This window comes from Solanum stenotomum, chromosome 1 (assembly GCF_019186545.1).
Source record: "Solanum stenotomum isolate F172 chromosome 1, ASM1918654v1, whole genome shotgun sequence".
Classification (NCBI taxonomy): Eukaryota; Viridiplantae; Streptophyta; class Magnoliopsida; order Solanales; family Solanaceae; genus Solanum; species Solanum stenotomum.
In genome coordinates this window covers 26,884,495-26,902,351 of record NC_064282.1, presented here as the reverse complement: position 1 = coordinate 26,902,351, position 17,857 = coordinate 26,884,495, and the positions used below count along the sequence as shown (strand labels likewise).

The following is a 17,857-nucleotide window of genomic DNA, read 5'->3' as shown; positions in this document are numbered from 1 at the left end:
GGGGACTCTTTAAACATTTTGATGTGAATATGCCTAGAATATGGTATCAAGCCTGTTATTTCAATGCTAAAGACCTAAAGAGTATTGCAATATATTTTGCATTTCACGTGAAATAGGTTTATGTAACAATAATATATAAATGGATGATCGACCTGACTCTACAGGGAAAATCCTTGTTTGAATCTCACTCTAAAGTGTTTGCCACTTTCAGAGTCAAGACGGAGGGAGACGCTAGGTGAGTCATGTCGGGCGAGATCTAACAAGAATTAGGTTTTGAAGATGAGTTGAGATTTTGAATTCGAGTCTCATTGTCATCCATTATCAAAATAAATATTTATGTGCTGCATACAAAAGAATCAAGTCTGCATGCATGTATGAGAGTGTGTTGAGCATATAATTAAATATCATATCCATCTTTTAAATGAAATGATCATATATATCAATATAGTTTCAGAGCTACTACATAACCAACATGCAAATACCATTTTGGTGTATCTAATGTGTTACATTGTATCTAATTAGCGTGACTATATTAAACATAATTAATGATCAAGTTGTTTGGATAAGAGTCCAATTTTATGTGACACGGTTTGAGTACTTGACACGATATTTAAGAAAAAAAACTTTTGAAACTTGAAGTCTTAAACAATCCTTAGATGTGTTTGTAAATCATTTCATTAACAATAAATGAAAATTTGATTTTACCCAAAAACTAACTCTCCTAGTCTGACAATGTAATCACACACTAATATGAACTGCACCATATAAAACCACCGTCACGTTGTTACAGATTCATTGCTTCCTAAAGTCGGTAAAGATTAAAAAATCATACTTTTGGTAACTTTAGGAAGCAATGAACAGAAAATATGAGTTAACATAAGATATCTTTGATATTTCTATTAGATTTCGTCGAAGTTGAATTAATATACACCCACTTTTGTTTACTTTATGTAATCATGATGTTTAGAATATGTTATCTTTTCATTTAATTTAATAATTCTTATATATGGATCTGTCACAAAAGTTGAAAGAATATGCATATATACTAGCTAGTCTGAACAGCAAACTATGATAGACAATTAAGTAATGTCAAAAATGATGATAAAATACTTTTCTTACATACATGGGCGGCTCAACATAATTCGAAGCATAAAGCAAAATTTTAATTAGAGACCTAAAATTTAAATAAATTTTTTTGTATTTATTTATTTTTCTAAATTTTTAGATGTAAATTACTACTTAATATCTTTTATATAAATGATTTTTTCCAATACTTTTTTTAATTATTATTTTTAGGTAAGATTTTATCAATTTAACATTGGAAAACATCCTTTTATTGAGACAATTATTATATGAATTGTTAACATAATTCTATAANACTTTTGGTAACTTTAAGGAAGCAATGAACAGAAAATATGAGTTAACATAAGATATCTTTGATATTTCTATTAGATTTCGTCGAAGTTGAATTAATATACACCCACTTTTGTTTACTTTATGTAATCATGATGTTTAGAATATGTTATCTTTTCATTTAATTTAATAATTCTTATATATGGATCTGTCACAAAAGTTGAAAGAATATGCATATATACTAGCTAGTCTGAACAGCAAACTATGATGACAATTACGTAATGTCAGAAATGATGATAAAATACTTTTCTTACCTGGGCGACTCAATATAATTCGAGGCCTGAAGCAAAATTTTAATTAGAGATCTAATTTTTTTTTGTATTTATTTATTTTTCTAAATTTTTAGATGTAAATTACTACTTAATATCTTTTATATAAATGATTTTTTCCAATATTTTTTTTAATTATTATTTTTAGATAAGATTTTATCAATTCAACATTAAAAAACATCCTTTTATTGAGACAATTATTATATGAATTGTTAACATAATTCTATAAGTAATAAGTTGATAAACTTTAATGATAAGAGTTAGAATCATAGAATCTGATTCAAAAAATTGATAACTTGGTATACCTAATTTAATATGAAAATTTATGAAGAAATAAAAAAAGAACCTGTAATTCACTTTGTTCAACACTTTTTTACTATTAATTCATATTTTTGAGTGAGTATACTCTAACTATCAAAGATTTGAAGAAACAGAGTTCAAAAGGAGTTAAAAATCATACTCCCTCCGTTTCACAAAGAATGGTCTAGTTTGATTTGACACGAAATTTAAGAAAATAAAGAAGACTTTTGAATCATGTGGTCCTAAATTAAAGTTATGTCAAATGTACAAAATTGCTCTTTAATCTCGTTGCCTTAAACATGTCACGAGGAAAATTGAAATTAAAATGTTACCAAAAAAAGAAAGTGGTCATTCTTTTTTAAAAAGACTAAAAAGGAAAGGTGATCATTCTTTTTTAAACGGACGGAGTATATATATAAAAAAGAAAACCTTAGGCCCACCTACGTGGCGCCACCACAAACCATAATTCACTTTTAATTTATTTATTTCCAAAACTAGCCTTCCCCTTTCATGAAAAGTTGTGACATTAAGTTGTGACTTTTATGAAAAGTTGCGACTTTAATGAAGAGTTGCAACTTTTATGAAAAATTGTGACTTTTATGAAAAGTTGTGACTTTAATAAAAAGTTGCGACTTTTATGAAAAATTGTGACTTTTATGAAAAGTTGCGACTTTAATAAAGAGTTGCGACTTTTATGAAAAGTTATGACTTTNTTGGTAATTTTAAAATGATATATGTTATTTTTTCTGTCCCAATATATGTGACCCGGATAGAATTTTGAGAGTGAACCTATTTTATTATATATCCTTTAAATATGAAATATTTTAAGTCATTTGTAAATGATTTATTATATTATATTATTATATATTATATAAACTCTCTTATAGTAGAAAAAATAATTTATTATATTATATATTATATATTATATAGGGAGTTTATGATTGGACATCACAATGTCCCATCATAAACTCCCTCTTATATAATAAGAGAATATATAAAAGAGAACCTTAGGCCCGCCTACGTGGCGCCACCACAAACCATAATTCACTTTTAATTTATTTATTTCCAAAACTAGCCTTCCTTTTTCATGAAAAGTTGTGACATTTATGAAAAATTGCGACTTTAATGAAGAGTTGCAACTTTTATGAAAAGTTGTGACTTTAATAAAGAGTTGCGACTTTTATGAAAAATTGTGACTTTTATATGAAAAGTTGCGACTTTAATAAAGAGTTGCAACTTTTATGAAAGGTTATGACCTTTCTAAAGGGTTGCAACTTTTCCAAATAGTTGTAACCTTTCTGATAAGGCACAATAAACATTTGTTCAGACTACCATTTGTTGTCTATAAATAGAGGGATTTCCTCTCATTTTAAAACAATGAAAATTCTGAACCTCTTATTCTTCTTCACAATTAAATATTTGTGTACATTACTCATGTTGAGTGGCTCAGTGACACCATTGCTTATGTTACAAATTATGGTATGTATTTTTACAATCATTAATTTATGCTTATGTTATTAAGAATAAATGATAAAATGTAATAATTTTCATTTTCTTTTACATTATTTTTTTTTTATGTAAGATAATATAGTGTTTTAGTTTTAGTGATTGATAGATTTTAAATATTATTTTATATATTCTGTGATATTAATTCCCGCGCGAAGCGTGGATAATTTCACTAGTGAAAAATAATAATGTGAGTGTTAGCGAAGAGAATATAAGAATCCAAAACAATGTTTTCTTGATTTGTTCTATTTTAATGGGATTAAGATACATAATTTTTGTGGAAATTTGAGGCCCCAAAAATTGGAGGCCTAAGGCCAATGCCTTAAATTTTATAGGCAAGAGCCGGCCTGCTTACATATATACACAATGCCTATCACTATCACTCAACAATCATTATATCAAAAATATCATTAATTAACGCTAATAATTTTATTATTGTGAAATATTTTTTAAAGATAATTAATATCCTTTGTAAATGTTTTTAAAATCTATAGCTATATTGGATATGATTAGAATTAACTAATGTCGACAATATGTATATATTTATTATCACTAAAAGTTATTTTTGTTATAATGAACAACTGACTAAAATTTTTCTATCACTTTATAGTGACAAAAGAGTTTGCATATGTAATTCATCTTCCTTGCTTAATTAAAGCTTTGCTTTAATAAAGTTTTAATTAAGTGAATAGGTTTTATTCAACCAATTGATGTTACTCTTATAAGGTGTATTTGGTAGGCAGAAAAATGTTTTCTAATTTTTTCATGTTTGATTAATTTAAATATTTTTTTTAAGAAAAATGAACTTCATAAAAATGAGGAAAATGACTTACATAATGAAAATAAGAAAAATAAATTTGATAAGTAACTTTCAAGTTAATTATGTCCTCCTCCACCTAATCTTCCAAACCTCATCTCTTGATCATTCCACTCCCAAACTTCCGCTCTATCCGAATCCGACCCTTACAATGTTTTGCTAATTTATATATATACAAATACTTTTGAAATATTTTTTTTTACTTATTTATCAAATATGAAAAGTAAATAAAAAATTCACTTATGTATTTGTGAAAAAATATTTTCCTTCGCACCAAAAACACACCTCACTCTTGGATATTGTTTAAACTTTTTATTCTCTTGGAAAGTGAGATTTGCTCCGGGGCAGAACTTGTGGGTTTCTTTTTCTAAATAAAATAAATATGTATTTTGACTTTTTAAAGTTTACTAGTTATTTAAATCATCTTTTTAGGGTCAATTTTGTAGACAAAATCTTCAAAAATTAGAACAACTATATTATGATTATAATTTTTTTTTAGCTAAATATAATAATATTCTAATCAAGGCTAGAAAAAGAAGAAATACACATTTAGAAATAATAATCATTGCATTTAAAGAAGAAATAAATAACATTTTATTTAAATATTTTTTGTATTATATTTGACCGAAAAATTAACGCACAATTAAAATAAATAATTTTTGCATGAAAAAACTATACATTTTTCTTAGAAATACCTGTTTGAACTTCATTATTTTGGATAAATCTTCTCTTAATTTGGCTGAAATAAACAATTAAATTTTATAAGTTTGGGTCGAGAATAAGAGACAAATAAAAGAAAAAATATTTTTTTCTAGATGAATCTCATCGAGTATAATTGTGTTGTTCCCTATGTAATTTTTTTTTTTAATTTGAGGGCCTTTAGTAGCATATTTCTCGAATTACAGAATAATTTAATTTTACTAAAAATATGTTTGATTGTGAAAACTCTGATACAATTATCGTTGTTGTTAGTCATGACTTCAAATCGACAACTATTAAATTTCGCATATAATTTGTACGTCTTTCATAAACCTCCACACATATGAAGAAAATAAAATAAAATAAAATAAAATGTCCCTAATAAATTAATCACACATTGCACGTAGTTTTCAATCAATCTTAGTTGTCAAAAAATATGAGGGACATAACGTTTAACGTATCCGACGAACAATAATCTCTATAAAATAATCCACTAGCCTAGTAATTAACATGTGAAGTAGTTAGTTGTAGGGATTTAATCCATTAATTGACGTCTGTACGGCCCATTTTGTACTAAAACAAATCCAATCAACTTAATATTTCAGTCCACCAATAATTCAAATCTTACTCCTACTATAATAATTCAAGTGGCAAATTCAAATAAGTGAAAGATCCATGCATCTTGGTCTGTTGTATCACCACATGTTTCTTGTATTTTTCTATAGCTTTCAGATTGAGCAGAACTAGTAATTCACGCTCGAGTTCGATCAAATTCAATAAATTTTGCTCAAACAATATATTTACGTTGATAAATTTACACACATATATAGACTTTGTTGTTTCCATGATATAGACTTGTTGCTTAATCTATTAGTATACCTTTATGAGTCTTAGAAAAAGAAAAATGGTGTCCATAACATAAAAGTTTTTTATTTGTTAGTATATGAAATTCATAAATTAATTTCTTAATTGCTTTGAAGTAAAATGTACGAGAAAATGATTAAACTGGTCCTTAATGCATGAGGGGTTGGATTATTTTAATCTTTCATATATTATTATAATATTGTGAATAAATATGAGTGTAAAATTTGAAATAGAAAAAAATAAATTATATCACTTGGATCCCAAAATGTAATTCCAATTTGGAATTAGTTTAAGAAGGTATTATAATATATAAACGCGATTTTTTACTGTGTTTTAATTTTGAGTGTATGTATAAGTAGATACTTAAATTTGTATAAAATTGAACAAATAGTCATACATGTACTATGTGAACTTCTATATGAAAATTTAGATTTTACGCGTGTATTATGTCATATAGGACTTACCATTCACGTAGGACGTGTATCTATTTGCTCCATTTTTTTTGTAATGGCATGAACATGTTTGACCTCAATTATTAACTGAAAGCAAATATAAATAATTTACATAATTCAAAGTGCAAATATGACACTTTATCCTCAAATGAAAGGCAAACTAGTTTACCAAACAAACGCCGCAAATTAGAAAGTTATCAATTATGACAAAACGATAAAATTAAATGAGCCACTGATCACATGTAGCTGATTCAGCTAAGCTCTAATTACACAATTATAAATGTTAATAAGACAATTGTATAACGTTTATAAATACCATCAATTTCCTTTGACTCAAATTTGCAAAAAATAAAATAAAATAGAACTGCAAAGTTCAATATGATATCAACTATTTTAAAATTTATGTAAAAAAAAATATTATGCTCAACTATTTATAGATTTTCTTCAATAAAATATTTAGTACGTATGTATGTTATATACAATGCAATTCACATTTTATACAATGTACAGAAAAATTGGAAATTTAGTGAAATTACGTAGACGTTTAGTTATGAAAATACTTTATTTGAAGTTTTTGAAGTTAGAGTTGTATTTGGCCATACTTTTTACAAATAGTATTTAAAATTTGAATATATTTTGTCTGAATATGATTTAAACCCCAATTTCTAAAAATTAGAAAAATCACCAAACTTGACTAGCTTAACCATGTGTACATATATTCATTCGATGGTGGCGTGAGTTTCTTAAAAAAAATAGACAGAAGAATGAATCTTGCAACTTTTTGGATAGTGCAAAAATGTTTTTTGTTCACTTATATAACACAAAGATGTATTTTAGGTTTAAGTCATACTTCAAGGATGATTTTAGCCAAAAACTCATTTTTTTTCGTTAAAAAATGACTTCCATACATAAAATAAGGGAAAAAATTTCAATTTTTTTTTTAACCTCACCACTCGAATTTTGTGCAGACCTGAAATCCAACTCCGGACTCTAATTTGAGACCCGAATTTTAACCTCCCGACCTCCACTCATGATCACTCATTGTCCAGAAAAATATTTTCTAGAAAAACATAAAAATATTTACCTTCAAACAAAACACATCCTAAAAGGAGATACTCTATTATACATTGGATTTACCTATTTTTATCAATTTCAAATATGAAGTGAGTCGAATACTTTATCCATTTTTACCTGACTCATGGTTGACACGCTCATATCCAAATACAATTTTTATTTTTTTTTAAAAAAGTAAAATTTGGAAGAGGGTATTGTAATAAAATTAGTTTAGGTAGAGTACAAATTCCAGTTGTATGAACACACCAAAACAAATTAACACGTCAGTGACACTTCAATCCCACATGCAATCTTAATCTTCTCCAATTTGCTCTTAAATATCTTTCCTTTTTTATATCATTTTTTTTAACCCAATCATTGAATTAAGTTGTCCAAAAATATCTGTCTATTTTGCCCCTGCATGCATATAAATACCTCCCAAAAATTTCACTTTTTTTCCCACTCAATACTAAAATCCCTTTTGTTTAATTTCTCTAATAGTAATAATAATGGCAATTGATGAGTGCAAAGATATTGAGAATGGTCTTGAAAAACCCTTTCTTGAAAATGCCAAAATTGTTGATTGTGAAAATGAAGATGGATCTATTTGGATGGTTTTATTAAGCACTTGTGTTGCTGTTTGTGGTTCTTTTGAATTTGGATCATGTGTAAGTATTTCTATTTTCATTTTTTTATTACCTGTTTGTTATAATTTATATGACTCGCTTTCTTTTTTAGTCAGTCATAGTCATCCGCTGTGTGATATTTTTTTGCAGGTGGGGTACTCTGCACCCACACAATCTGAAATTAGGAATGACTTGAATTTAACTCTTGCCCAGGTTGGTATTTTTGAAATTAATTTTTCATGACTTTTTAATGTATTTTTCATTTTTGATAAATTGAAGGTAATTTTTTTTTTTGTAGTATTCTATGTTTGGTTCCATTATAACTATTGGTGCCATGATTGGAGCAATCACGAGTGGAAGAATTGCAGACTTTATTGGGAGAAAAGGGGTATGTAATTGCAAAAGAAACCAAAAAAAATTGAATAAATAAGAAACTTTGTATTAAAAACCTAAAATTAATGAGATTTTTGTATGTTTTTTGGAACAGGCAATGAGAATGTCAGCTATATTTTGTATAACAGGATGGCTAGCTGTCTATTTTTCCATGGTATGAACTATGAATATATATATATGCAATTTTTTATTTTTTTAAAAAAATTGAAATATAATTTTTCTAAATAATTATTTCTCTGTTTGTGATGATGCAGGGAACTTTGGTACTTGATATGGGAAGGTTCCTCACAGGATATGGCATTGGAATATTCTCTTATGTGGTAAATATATGTGCTTTTTTGGTTTCTCACTTGTTGTCCAGGACCCACATCGGAGCTTCGACTAAATCCTGATTACCCATTGTTATTTTTTTTTTTTTTTTTACTCTTAGATACTAAAAGAAATTCAAGAATTTTAAAATTCATGTGTAACTAATCAGGTTCCAGTGTATATTGCTGAGATAGCTCCAAAGAATTTACGAGGAGGATTGACAACAATTAATCAAGTAAGAAAATCCAAAGTCAAGTTCTTGTTAAATTTATAGTATGAAGTAATAGAAAAAGTGTAAAAGTAGGATATAAATTTTTTTTTTTTTTTTTTTTTTTCATTTTATAAGTTGTGGGGTTCTGACTTTTGTGGTTAATTGTTTAATCTGCAGCTTATGATTGTTTGTGGTTCATCAGTTGCTTACTTATTGGGAACATTCATAACATGGAGAAATCTTGCTTTAACTGGTAATTCTTGGAACTTGCCATATAAATATTGTTTACAAGATGTAATCGAACCTCACCAGAGTCGATGCTTAACCAACTGAGCTACTAAAATTCTCAAAAAAAGGAGTAAAGAGAATTTACCTCAGAAAATGAACTTAATTTGAATACATAAGGAATGATGATGTTGAAGTGGCTTTTAGAGAGAGCACGTGTGGCCATCTCAACTGAAAGGTTAAGGTGTTTGATGAAATGGTTACACACTTCAACATGGTATCATAACAGACAGAAGTTTTGGGATCAAATCTCACCACCACTCATATCAAAAAAATATTTCCACGTGCTTCGCCCATGAAAAAGAATCAGGCCTACACGTGAGGGAGCGTGTTGTAAATATAATTAACTAATAAACATGTGCTCTCTCTAGATGAAATGGTCACACACTTCAACAGAGTACTGAATGGTTGTTTCATTTGTAGGAATTCTTCCATGCACTTTCTTGCTAGTAGGTCTATTATTTATCCCAGAATCTCCAAGATGGCTGGTGAGTTTTCAACATGAAATGGACTACATTCAAGTTTCATCATGAATGAGAGGAACAAAGTGAAAAATATACTGGTGATTACAATGTTGCAGGCAAAAGTAGGTCTTGAGAAAGAATTTGAAGTGGCCTTGAGAAAGCTTCGCGGTAAAGATGCTGATGTTTCTCGTGAAGCTGCTGAAATCCAGGCTTATGTTGATACTCTTCAAAGCCTCCCCAAGACTCGAATCCTTGATTTGTTTGGTAGCAAATACATCCGATCTGTGATTGTAAGCCATTTTCCTTAACATTTCCTGAAATTACGCGTTTAGAAGAGCTTAGACAGAGCTAATGTTCTTGAATTCAATTCTTCAACTATTTTTTTCTCAGATTGGTGTTGGATTGATGGTATTCCAACAGTTTATAGGAATAAATGGTATAGGTTTCTATGCTAGCCAGACTTTTGAATCAGCAGGTAATGTTGTCCTTCGCTTTTTACTCCATCAATGAAGAACTAAAATGCTCCGAATAACGTTACTAATGATGTGAATGAAAAAAATGCAGGACTCTCTAACAGCAATATTGGGACTATTGCCTATGCTGTAGTGCAGGTTTATAAATCTCGACAAATTGTTAAAAAATTTGATAAAATTCCAAAGTGAGTGATAGTGCTGGATCACTAAAACTCTAGTCTTATTGCTTTGACAGGTTCCGATTACTATTGTTGGTGCATTTTTGATGGACAGATCAGGAAGAAGGCCACTTCTTATGGTATATTCAATTGTTTTTTCGTCTTCTGATAATGTTAACTGAATAAAATCTGTGGAGATAGAGCATTTATACGAGCTGTTTCATCGTTTTCAGGTGTCAGCAACAGGAACATTTCTTGGTTGTTTTTTGACTGGAGCTTCTTTCTACCTAAAGGTAACTCATTGAAAGCACAAAACGTCGATCACTTAGTAGTAAAAGTTACATTGTTGCTTCTTATTTGACAGTCTCTTTCCTTTTTGTTAAACCAGGGAAATGACATCTTACTCGAATGGGTTCCAATTCTAGCTGTATCTGGTGTACTGGTTTACATATCCGCGTTTTCAATTGGAATGGGAGCAGTTCCTTGGGTTATTATGTCAGAGGTAATTCAGAGCCGTTCTCAAGTAGTGTTCCATCAATTACGTAGTCTGAGGTTATTTGACATGAGCTTGAGCTCAATATACACAATTTGTTAGTATATCAAATACACTTGTATACAAATATTGTGTAACCTTATAACTTGTAAATTTCTGCTCAAAATATTGCAGATATTCCCAATTCATGTAAAAAGTGCTGCTGGAAGCCTGGTAGTGTTAGTGAACTGGTTGGGTGCGTGGGCTGTTTCTTACACGTTTGGTTTCCTCATGGCCTGGACTAGCACTGGTAAATTTCTACATACTATGCATATATGAAAATTGTAACATCTTTTAGGCTTTTCTTTAGACTAAACTTTTTAATATTTTGGGGATTTTTCAGGTACATTTATGCTATATGCTGGATTCTCTGTACTCACTATACTATTTGTAGCAAAGGTAGTGCCAGAAACAAAGGGGAAAACATTGGAGGAAATTCAGGCTATCATCAATTCTTGACTGGAAATTTCACAATGCAGTTTAAGACAACTAGATGGACCTCGGATGATATACATAATTTATCGAGAAATGGTTCAAATTTTTTGACGTTGGAGAAACAAAAGAAGGAATGTGATCAACAGAAACTTCCCTGTTGTACCATAACCGGATGTCCCAAGAAGGGAATTCGACAGTGTAGATTTTATGGTAGGTTTTGTAGCAAATGGATTTAATTTTAGAGTTGTGTTGTTCTGTAGCCAAAAGAAAATATGTTGTTGAATGAAAGATGAATTTAAAAGCTGCATTCAGAAAGAAGAAAAAAAAGAACATTTCTTGTTCCTGATTTTTACCCAATCCAATCATTTGTTGGACTATATTGGCTTAGGGGTCGTTTGGTAAAAAAATTTAGTAATGCATGGATTAACAATGTAGGGATTATTTTTTATCAAGTGATTGCTTCATTGTTTTTCACTTATATTGTGTTTGGTTTAGAACTCTACAAAAAAAACATTTTTCTAATTTTACTCTTGAATTATTATGTTATATATTTCATGTAATTACCATATTTATTACAGTTTAAAACTTGTCACTTGAGGAAGTCTCACGTCATAAACGAGATGAAGTTATTTTAAGTAGCCATGACCAAGACTATGAAAATCAAGCTACTGATGCAAAAACAAGCTTGGGAAAGAACAATCATAGCATCACAGTACATCGGAATCACATAAAGATGAAATCTTGACAACTTTGTAATGGGTTCAAGCTTACGCCTAGAATAGATCAGAAGCATCATATAATAGTAAGGAAGGCTACTGAGAGAACCCATTACCCATCCTGTTTTCTTGAAGCTGTAAGGAAGGCAAAGAGCTATGAAAATAGTAGCAAAAGTTTTGGAGAGAAAATTCCTTTTCAGTTAAAATTTGAATACAAACGAAATTGTATCACTTTGATGAAAACGATTTCAAAGAGCAGAATAGCGTGAATATTTTTGCCAATTCTAAAGGATGTATACAAAATGTCATTTGGATCCTTATCCAAGTAATAGTAAACCTTGGATTAGTAATCCCTAGATATCCTTAGGGGTCATTTTGTTGGGAACAAGTTATCCCAGGATTAGCTATCTTGGGATAACAGTAATTCCAAACATGACAACCAAACAAGATACAATAATTTTATTCCATCACTATTTTCTTATCCCATCACTATTTAATTTTATCTCTCACACCAAACGATCCCTTAGTATTAGATAAGACCACATACCATGTACTAGGTGTGCTTGAGTTGAATTGTGCAAACAAACAGTATTGGGTGGACTAAATTTTAATCCAAGGATTATTTTAAATGACACCTCCAACCAAACAATTCCTTAGTGTTAGATTTTAGCCTAGGGTGGTTTGGTATCATTCTGATTTCGCTTCTGATGTAGTCAGTGAGAAGCTAAGTTTCATTTTTAGCTTTAGCAAGGTTGTGACTGCCTGAACAAACTAGTCTACGCTCAGCCAACATTTTGAACTTGTCTTGATACTGACGGTTCAATGGATAGGATAGCAGAGAGAAAGTGTAAAAATAATATTAAATAAGATGTAATATTAGGCTGTTTAGTTACATTAGTTCCTTAATAGACATCTTTTTGGCCTTATTATTTTTTTGGTAAGTTGAGTCTTTTTGTCCAAGTCTGAGAAGAAATGTACAAGAGAACTTTTTTTCTTTGGTCTGGTAAATATTTTCACTTGGTAATTAATAAAATTTCTTTAGTCCTCCAAAAAATAAAAATAATTATACCCCCATCTCTTAAAACAAAACTATTTGGGCTCCAACACCCAACTTACAAAGGGTCAAAGCATGCCTATTGAATTGATTTATTTTGGCTTAAGTCATCCATATTTCATAGCCTCTTAAAGTTGTCCGTATATTTCACTTAGACATCTTAATTCAACCTTATACCTATTGAATATCTATACTATAAGGGGTCGTTTGGTGTGAAGGATAAACACAAATAGTCTCGAGATAAATATTTAGTGGCACTTAATTCAGTGTTTGGTTGGGAAGTTTGGGATAACTTATCCTGGGATTAATAAATAGTACCAGGATAAGTTAACCCTCCAAAAGGGTGATATAATAATCCCATCACAATTTGTGATGAGATAAATTTATTAAATGACAAAACTACCCTTCAAACCCTTTAATTGATAAGCTTTTCCAAGTGCTGCTTATGGTCTTCTAGGTTTCTTTTCTTAATCATTGCAGTAAGAGCCACTCTTCCATTTGGGTACACTCAACTTTTCATTTTCGATTGAAGCTATAGATGGGTGATTGAAGAACTTCTTTACCAATAACCTTCAAGTTTCAAGTTTCAAGTTTCTAACAAGGATAATTTTTTTCTTTTTAAGAATCTGTTTCTCTTTTCTTTCTTTGTCATCATTTCTAATTTGCTGATCTGTTGCATAATAATTTGGATACACTCATCTTTTCTACTTAATGGAAGAAATCAAAATTCTTTTTTGGAATGTCAGGTTTTAGGGTTTTTGTAAATTTTGAAAAAAGTTTGTTCTCTTTATGTTCTTGAAATATTTGTAAACAATTTCAAGTTGTCCTCATTACAAGTTTTGTTATGGAATCATTTTTGATAGGAAGCCTTTTATTTTCAAAAGTAAAACTTTTTCGAGCACAAATCCAATTTAGTCGGGCTACCTGTAGTTGTTTTCTTACTTCACGAGTTGAACATTTTTTTAGAGTATTTCTACTGATAAAAAATAGTTATTTGGAGAACTTGCACAATTAAAGGGTTCTCCAAACAGAAGTATATCATGTTGGTGCCCCTGTTTCTCTGCATCAGTTGAAAGTATGTCTAAAGTCGCCTGTAACTGTTGCATCAGAATCAGGTCCATCTAGTGAAGCTTCAAAACTAACTTGCGAGCCCTCATTTTTCTCTCCAGTTCCAAACTGTAACATACCCAACACACAATTCCTCCCTCAATCTATTTTTCAATTGTAATCTTCTTCTCTCCATTTTGTTTTTGTACGAGGAACATGAATAATGTTTCGCCGAAAAATTACGAATTTCTATCACAATGGCTGGAAAAAATGGTGTTATCTGAAATATTTTTTTGAATTACATAATTGATATTTCTTGGATTTGAAGAACTCTTTGTTTTTTTAACTATCAATTTTAATTAATTAATGTGCATGTTTATTGTTGGATTACATTGACATAAGTTTATGTTGAGATCGAACCTTGTTGGAAAAAAAAATCACCAGAAACTACCATTTTTAAATTTGATTTTTCTTTTGTTCGGAAAGATAACAAAAATTTATACTAGTTTAAAAAATGATCAAATCACTAGCTTTCTCAGATAATTTTTAAAAATAAATAAATTTGAAAACAGAGAAATGAACTCTAAACTTGGCATACATGATTAAACTCAATATATTCCATCTAATAAATTTATCCAATAAACAACATAGTCGTCATATTGACAAAAAAAAAAACGACCTAAGATTAGATCCAAAGATCTAATTAGCTATCTGCATAATCAATTTTAATAAATGATGATGAATGGTGGTTAAGTTAAGAAAGAAGAAGGTGAAAAAATGCCAAAAAAAACTATATTAAAAACCATTGATGGTTATAATGTTTTAGATGAAAATGATGGTGGTAAGGGAAAGGAAGAGATAGCTAAAGAAAAGAGAGAGAAAAGAAGGGTGGATGGCGGCGACGTCACCAGAAATGGGTGGTGTTGGAGGGTTATGGCTAAAGAAGAAAGAAGAAAGAGATTTTTTAAAAAGTTAGCCAAAAACTGCCCCTTTCACGCGCTACAGTGTTTGTGTGTTCCACTTTTTTGCCATGTCAGCGAGTGTTCAATAGGTACAAGATTTAGTTGAGGTTTTTAAACGAATTATGCGGACAACTTTAAGGGGCCATAGATGACTTAAATCTTCATAATATGTACCAAAATTGGTTGTCTTAACATATTTTTGTAAGTGCATTTGATAGTGATGCTCCTGGTGATGACATGATGGAGAAGAGGAAAGTTTTTGAGATGGCTCTAAGCACAGCTGATGCCATGTTCCAGAACCTCGACTCATCAGAAATTTCACTCACAGATGTTAGTCACTACTTCGATTCAGACCTAATCAACCTTGTTCAGAACTTCAAGAAGGATAGAAAGAAGCCTAGTGCATAATTGCCGACACCACTACTGCTAATGCTCAGGTGAGTGTTATCACTTGATAAAAAACTTGAAAGATGTTAACTCGTTAAGTTGATAAAGATCGTTTTATTTCATGTCTAATGCCTCTATATGTGATGATTCAGGTACGTACGTTGTCTGAGACTGTAAGGATGCAAGGACAAAGTTGTTGAACCCCAAGTAGTATGAAGACATGATGTCCACTGGCTACGAGGGTGTTCGTGAGATTGAGAAACGATTGACCAACACAGTGGGGGGTGGAGTGCAACTTCAGGCCAAGTTGACAATTGGGTGTATGAAGAAGCCAACACAACATTGATCAAAGATGAAGAGATGTTGAACATACTTATGAACATGAATCTAAATTCTTTTAGGAAGTTGCTTCAAACATTCTTGGAGGCCAGCGGGCGTGGATATTGGGATAGTTCTGAAGAGAACATAGAGAAACTCAAGCAGTTGTACTCAGAAGTCGAAGACAAGATTGAAGAAATCGATCGATAAATGTATAGCTAAATATATTATCTCTAATTATAGCATGTTTCTGTTGCAAGATAATAAGATCCTTTCTGCTTCATAACAATTTCTAATGTGAATTCCTTTGATAGTCCCTCGTGTAATTTTTGTTCATTTTTTGGGATATCTTTCTACTTCTATGAGAAAAATACTGCTTCCATATATTCAAAAGGTGCAATTGCCTTTATGCTCTATTTTCAAGCAATTTTAATTTCTCATATGTAAAAAGACTGAATAGGATAAGGAAGAAAAGAATGGAAGGACTCTATGGATAGGTTGGATTTAGTTTTAAAATGGGTTACTGGTGGATTTTCTATCTTGGATGGATTGAGTAGTTAAATTTGGTTTTAACTAAAACTCTACCAAAAAAATATATATACAAAAAGCTAAATAAGAGGGTATTTTTGTAATCAAACCACTTATTTTTAGAAAGTATGTAATGGTTATTATTTTTAGTACAACAAACCAAACAATCAATAAGAAATAATGTCAGGATAACTAATCTAGTATAACTAATCTCAGCATAACTTGTATTCAAACCAAACGACCGCTAAGAGATTTTTACCTATTTATTGACATGGCAACATGTGTGTAATACACCATGACAAAAGCGTGAAAGACATCATTTAGCAAAAATATTTTTTCTTTTATCTTTTTTAAAAAATAATAAATTATCATCTCTTCTTCTTCTTTGATTCAGCTACCGTTGCCACCACCTTCCCACCACCACAATCACCGGCGTCACCACCATTAAAGTTCATTCCCCTTCTTTCTCGAGCTACAATCATTCTTCTTTTACACGCCACCTTTTTTTTAATTAGATTTGTCGTTACCATATCCACACTTCTCCTTTCCGTTCCTTCTCTGATCATCTTCTTCCCCTTTTTCACCAGCCATCGACCCACCTTCCACCATGGACACCACCTCATTTTTTTTCAAATCTATCGTCGTCAATATCTTTCTTTCTCCTTGGCCTTTCAAACAATCAATCACAAATTTTAGTTGGTTCATCGAAAAACATTGTCACCACACATATCTTTCTTTCTGTCAAATCAACTCAAACATGAATCGAATCTAAACTTAATAACAAAAATAAATTAAAAAATAAAGTAGAAAAACTTGGGAGATTTAAGTTTTTTTTTTTTTTATAAAGGGAAAGAAGATGAAGTGGGGGCAAGTTGGAGGTGGCAACCTAGTTTAAGATTTCAGTTTTTTTTTTTTTAAAATTATAATTATTTTGTAGCCCAAAGACATATGGCTTCTTTTAATCAGTTATTTTGCCATGTCATGGCAAGTTCATCACACACTTTTTACATTTTTTTTTTTTATGATTATCAAAATGTGTCTAATAGGAACAATTTTTATATAGGTAAAAGTGTTCAATAGGTAAAATGTTGAATTGGAGTGTCTAAATGAAATATGCGGACAACTTTAAGGGGATATGAATGGCTTAAGCCATTTATTTTTGTTATAATACATAAGTATCTCTCTTAATTTGGTTTTAGCTGATATCTATATTCTCCAACTTTAAATATGTACAAGTGGACACCTAAGTTTGTATAAAATTAAACAAATAAACGTATTCATTTCATATGACGTCCTACATGAAAATTTTGTATCCTATGTAGTGTCTTATGTGTATTATACCACATATGATGTGTGTGTTTACTTATTCACTTTTATACAAGTTAAGTGTTTTGCTGACATAGATGTCCGTTGAAGCTAAGTTAAAGAGCCATATTTATGTGTTATACCTTTATTTTTTTAAAAAGTGTTTTAGAGTCAAAATATCTTTTAAGCACTTTTAAAGTAAGGGTATGCATTCGTCGGTTCGGTTCCGATTTTATGTATTATCAATTCGATGTATCAATTTTTGATTTTTACATACGCTA

General features: G+C 30.2%; 2 protein-coding genes and 1 pseudogene across 2 annotated transcripts in view; 2 read left to right on the top strand and 1 right to left on the bottom strand.

The window, feature by feature from the left end:
• LOC125858923 (uncharacterized protein At4g15545) overlaps positions 1–17,857 on the bottom strand; it is a 954,564-nt gene that overhangs the window by 737,525 nt on the left and 199,182 nt on the right. The gene's annotated exons all lie outside the window — the stretch shown is intronic.
• LOC125858907 (sugar transporter ERD6-like 16) lies at positions 7,841–11,668 on the top strand. Its single transcript, XM_049538680.1, has 16 exons — positions 7,841–8,041; positions 8,150–8,212; positions 8,298–8,387; positions 8,487–8,546; positions 8,647–8,712; positions 8,871–8,936; positions 9,090–9,165; positions 9,621–9,685; positions 9,778–9,951; positions 10,052–10,136; positions 10,226–10,272; positions 10,370–10,432; positions 10,526–10,585; positions 10,681–10,794; positions 10,960–11,074; positions 11,168–11,668. The coding sequence occupies exons 1-16, from the start codon at positions 7,883–7,885 to the stop codon at positions 11,281–11,283; spliced, it is 1,419 nt and encodes a 472-aa protein (XP_049394637.1). The 5' UTR covers positions 7,841–7,882; the 3' UTR covers positions 11,284–11,668.
• LOC125868802 (magnesium-chelatase subunit ChlH, chloroplastic-like) lies at positions 14,969–15,982 on the top strand (annotated as a pseudogene).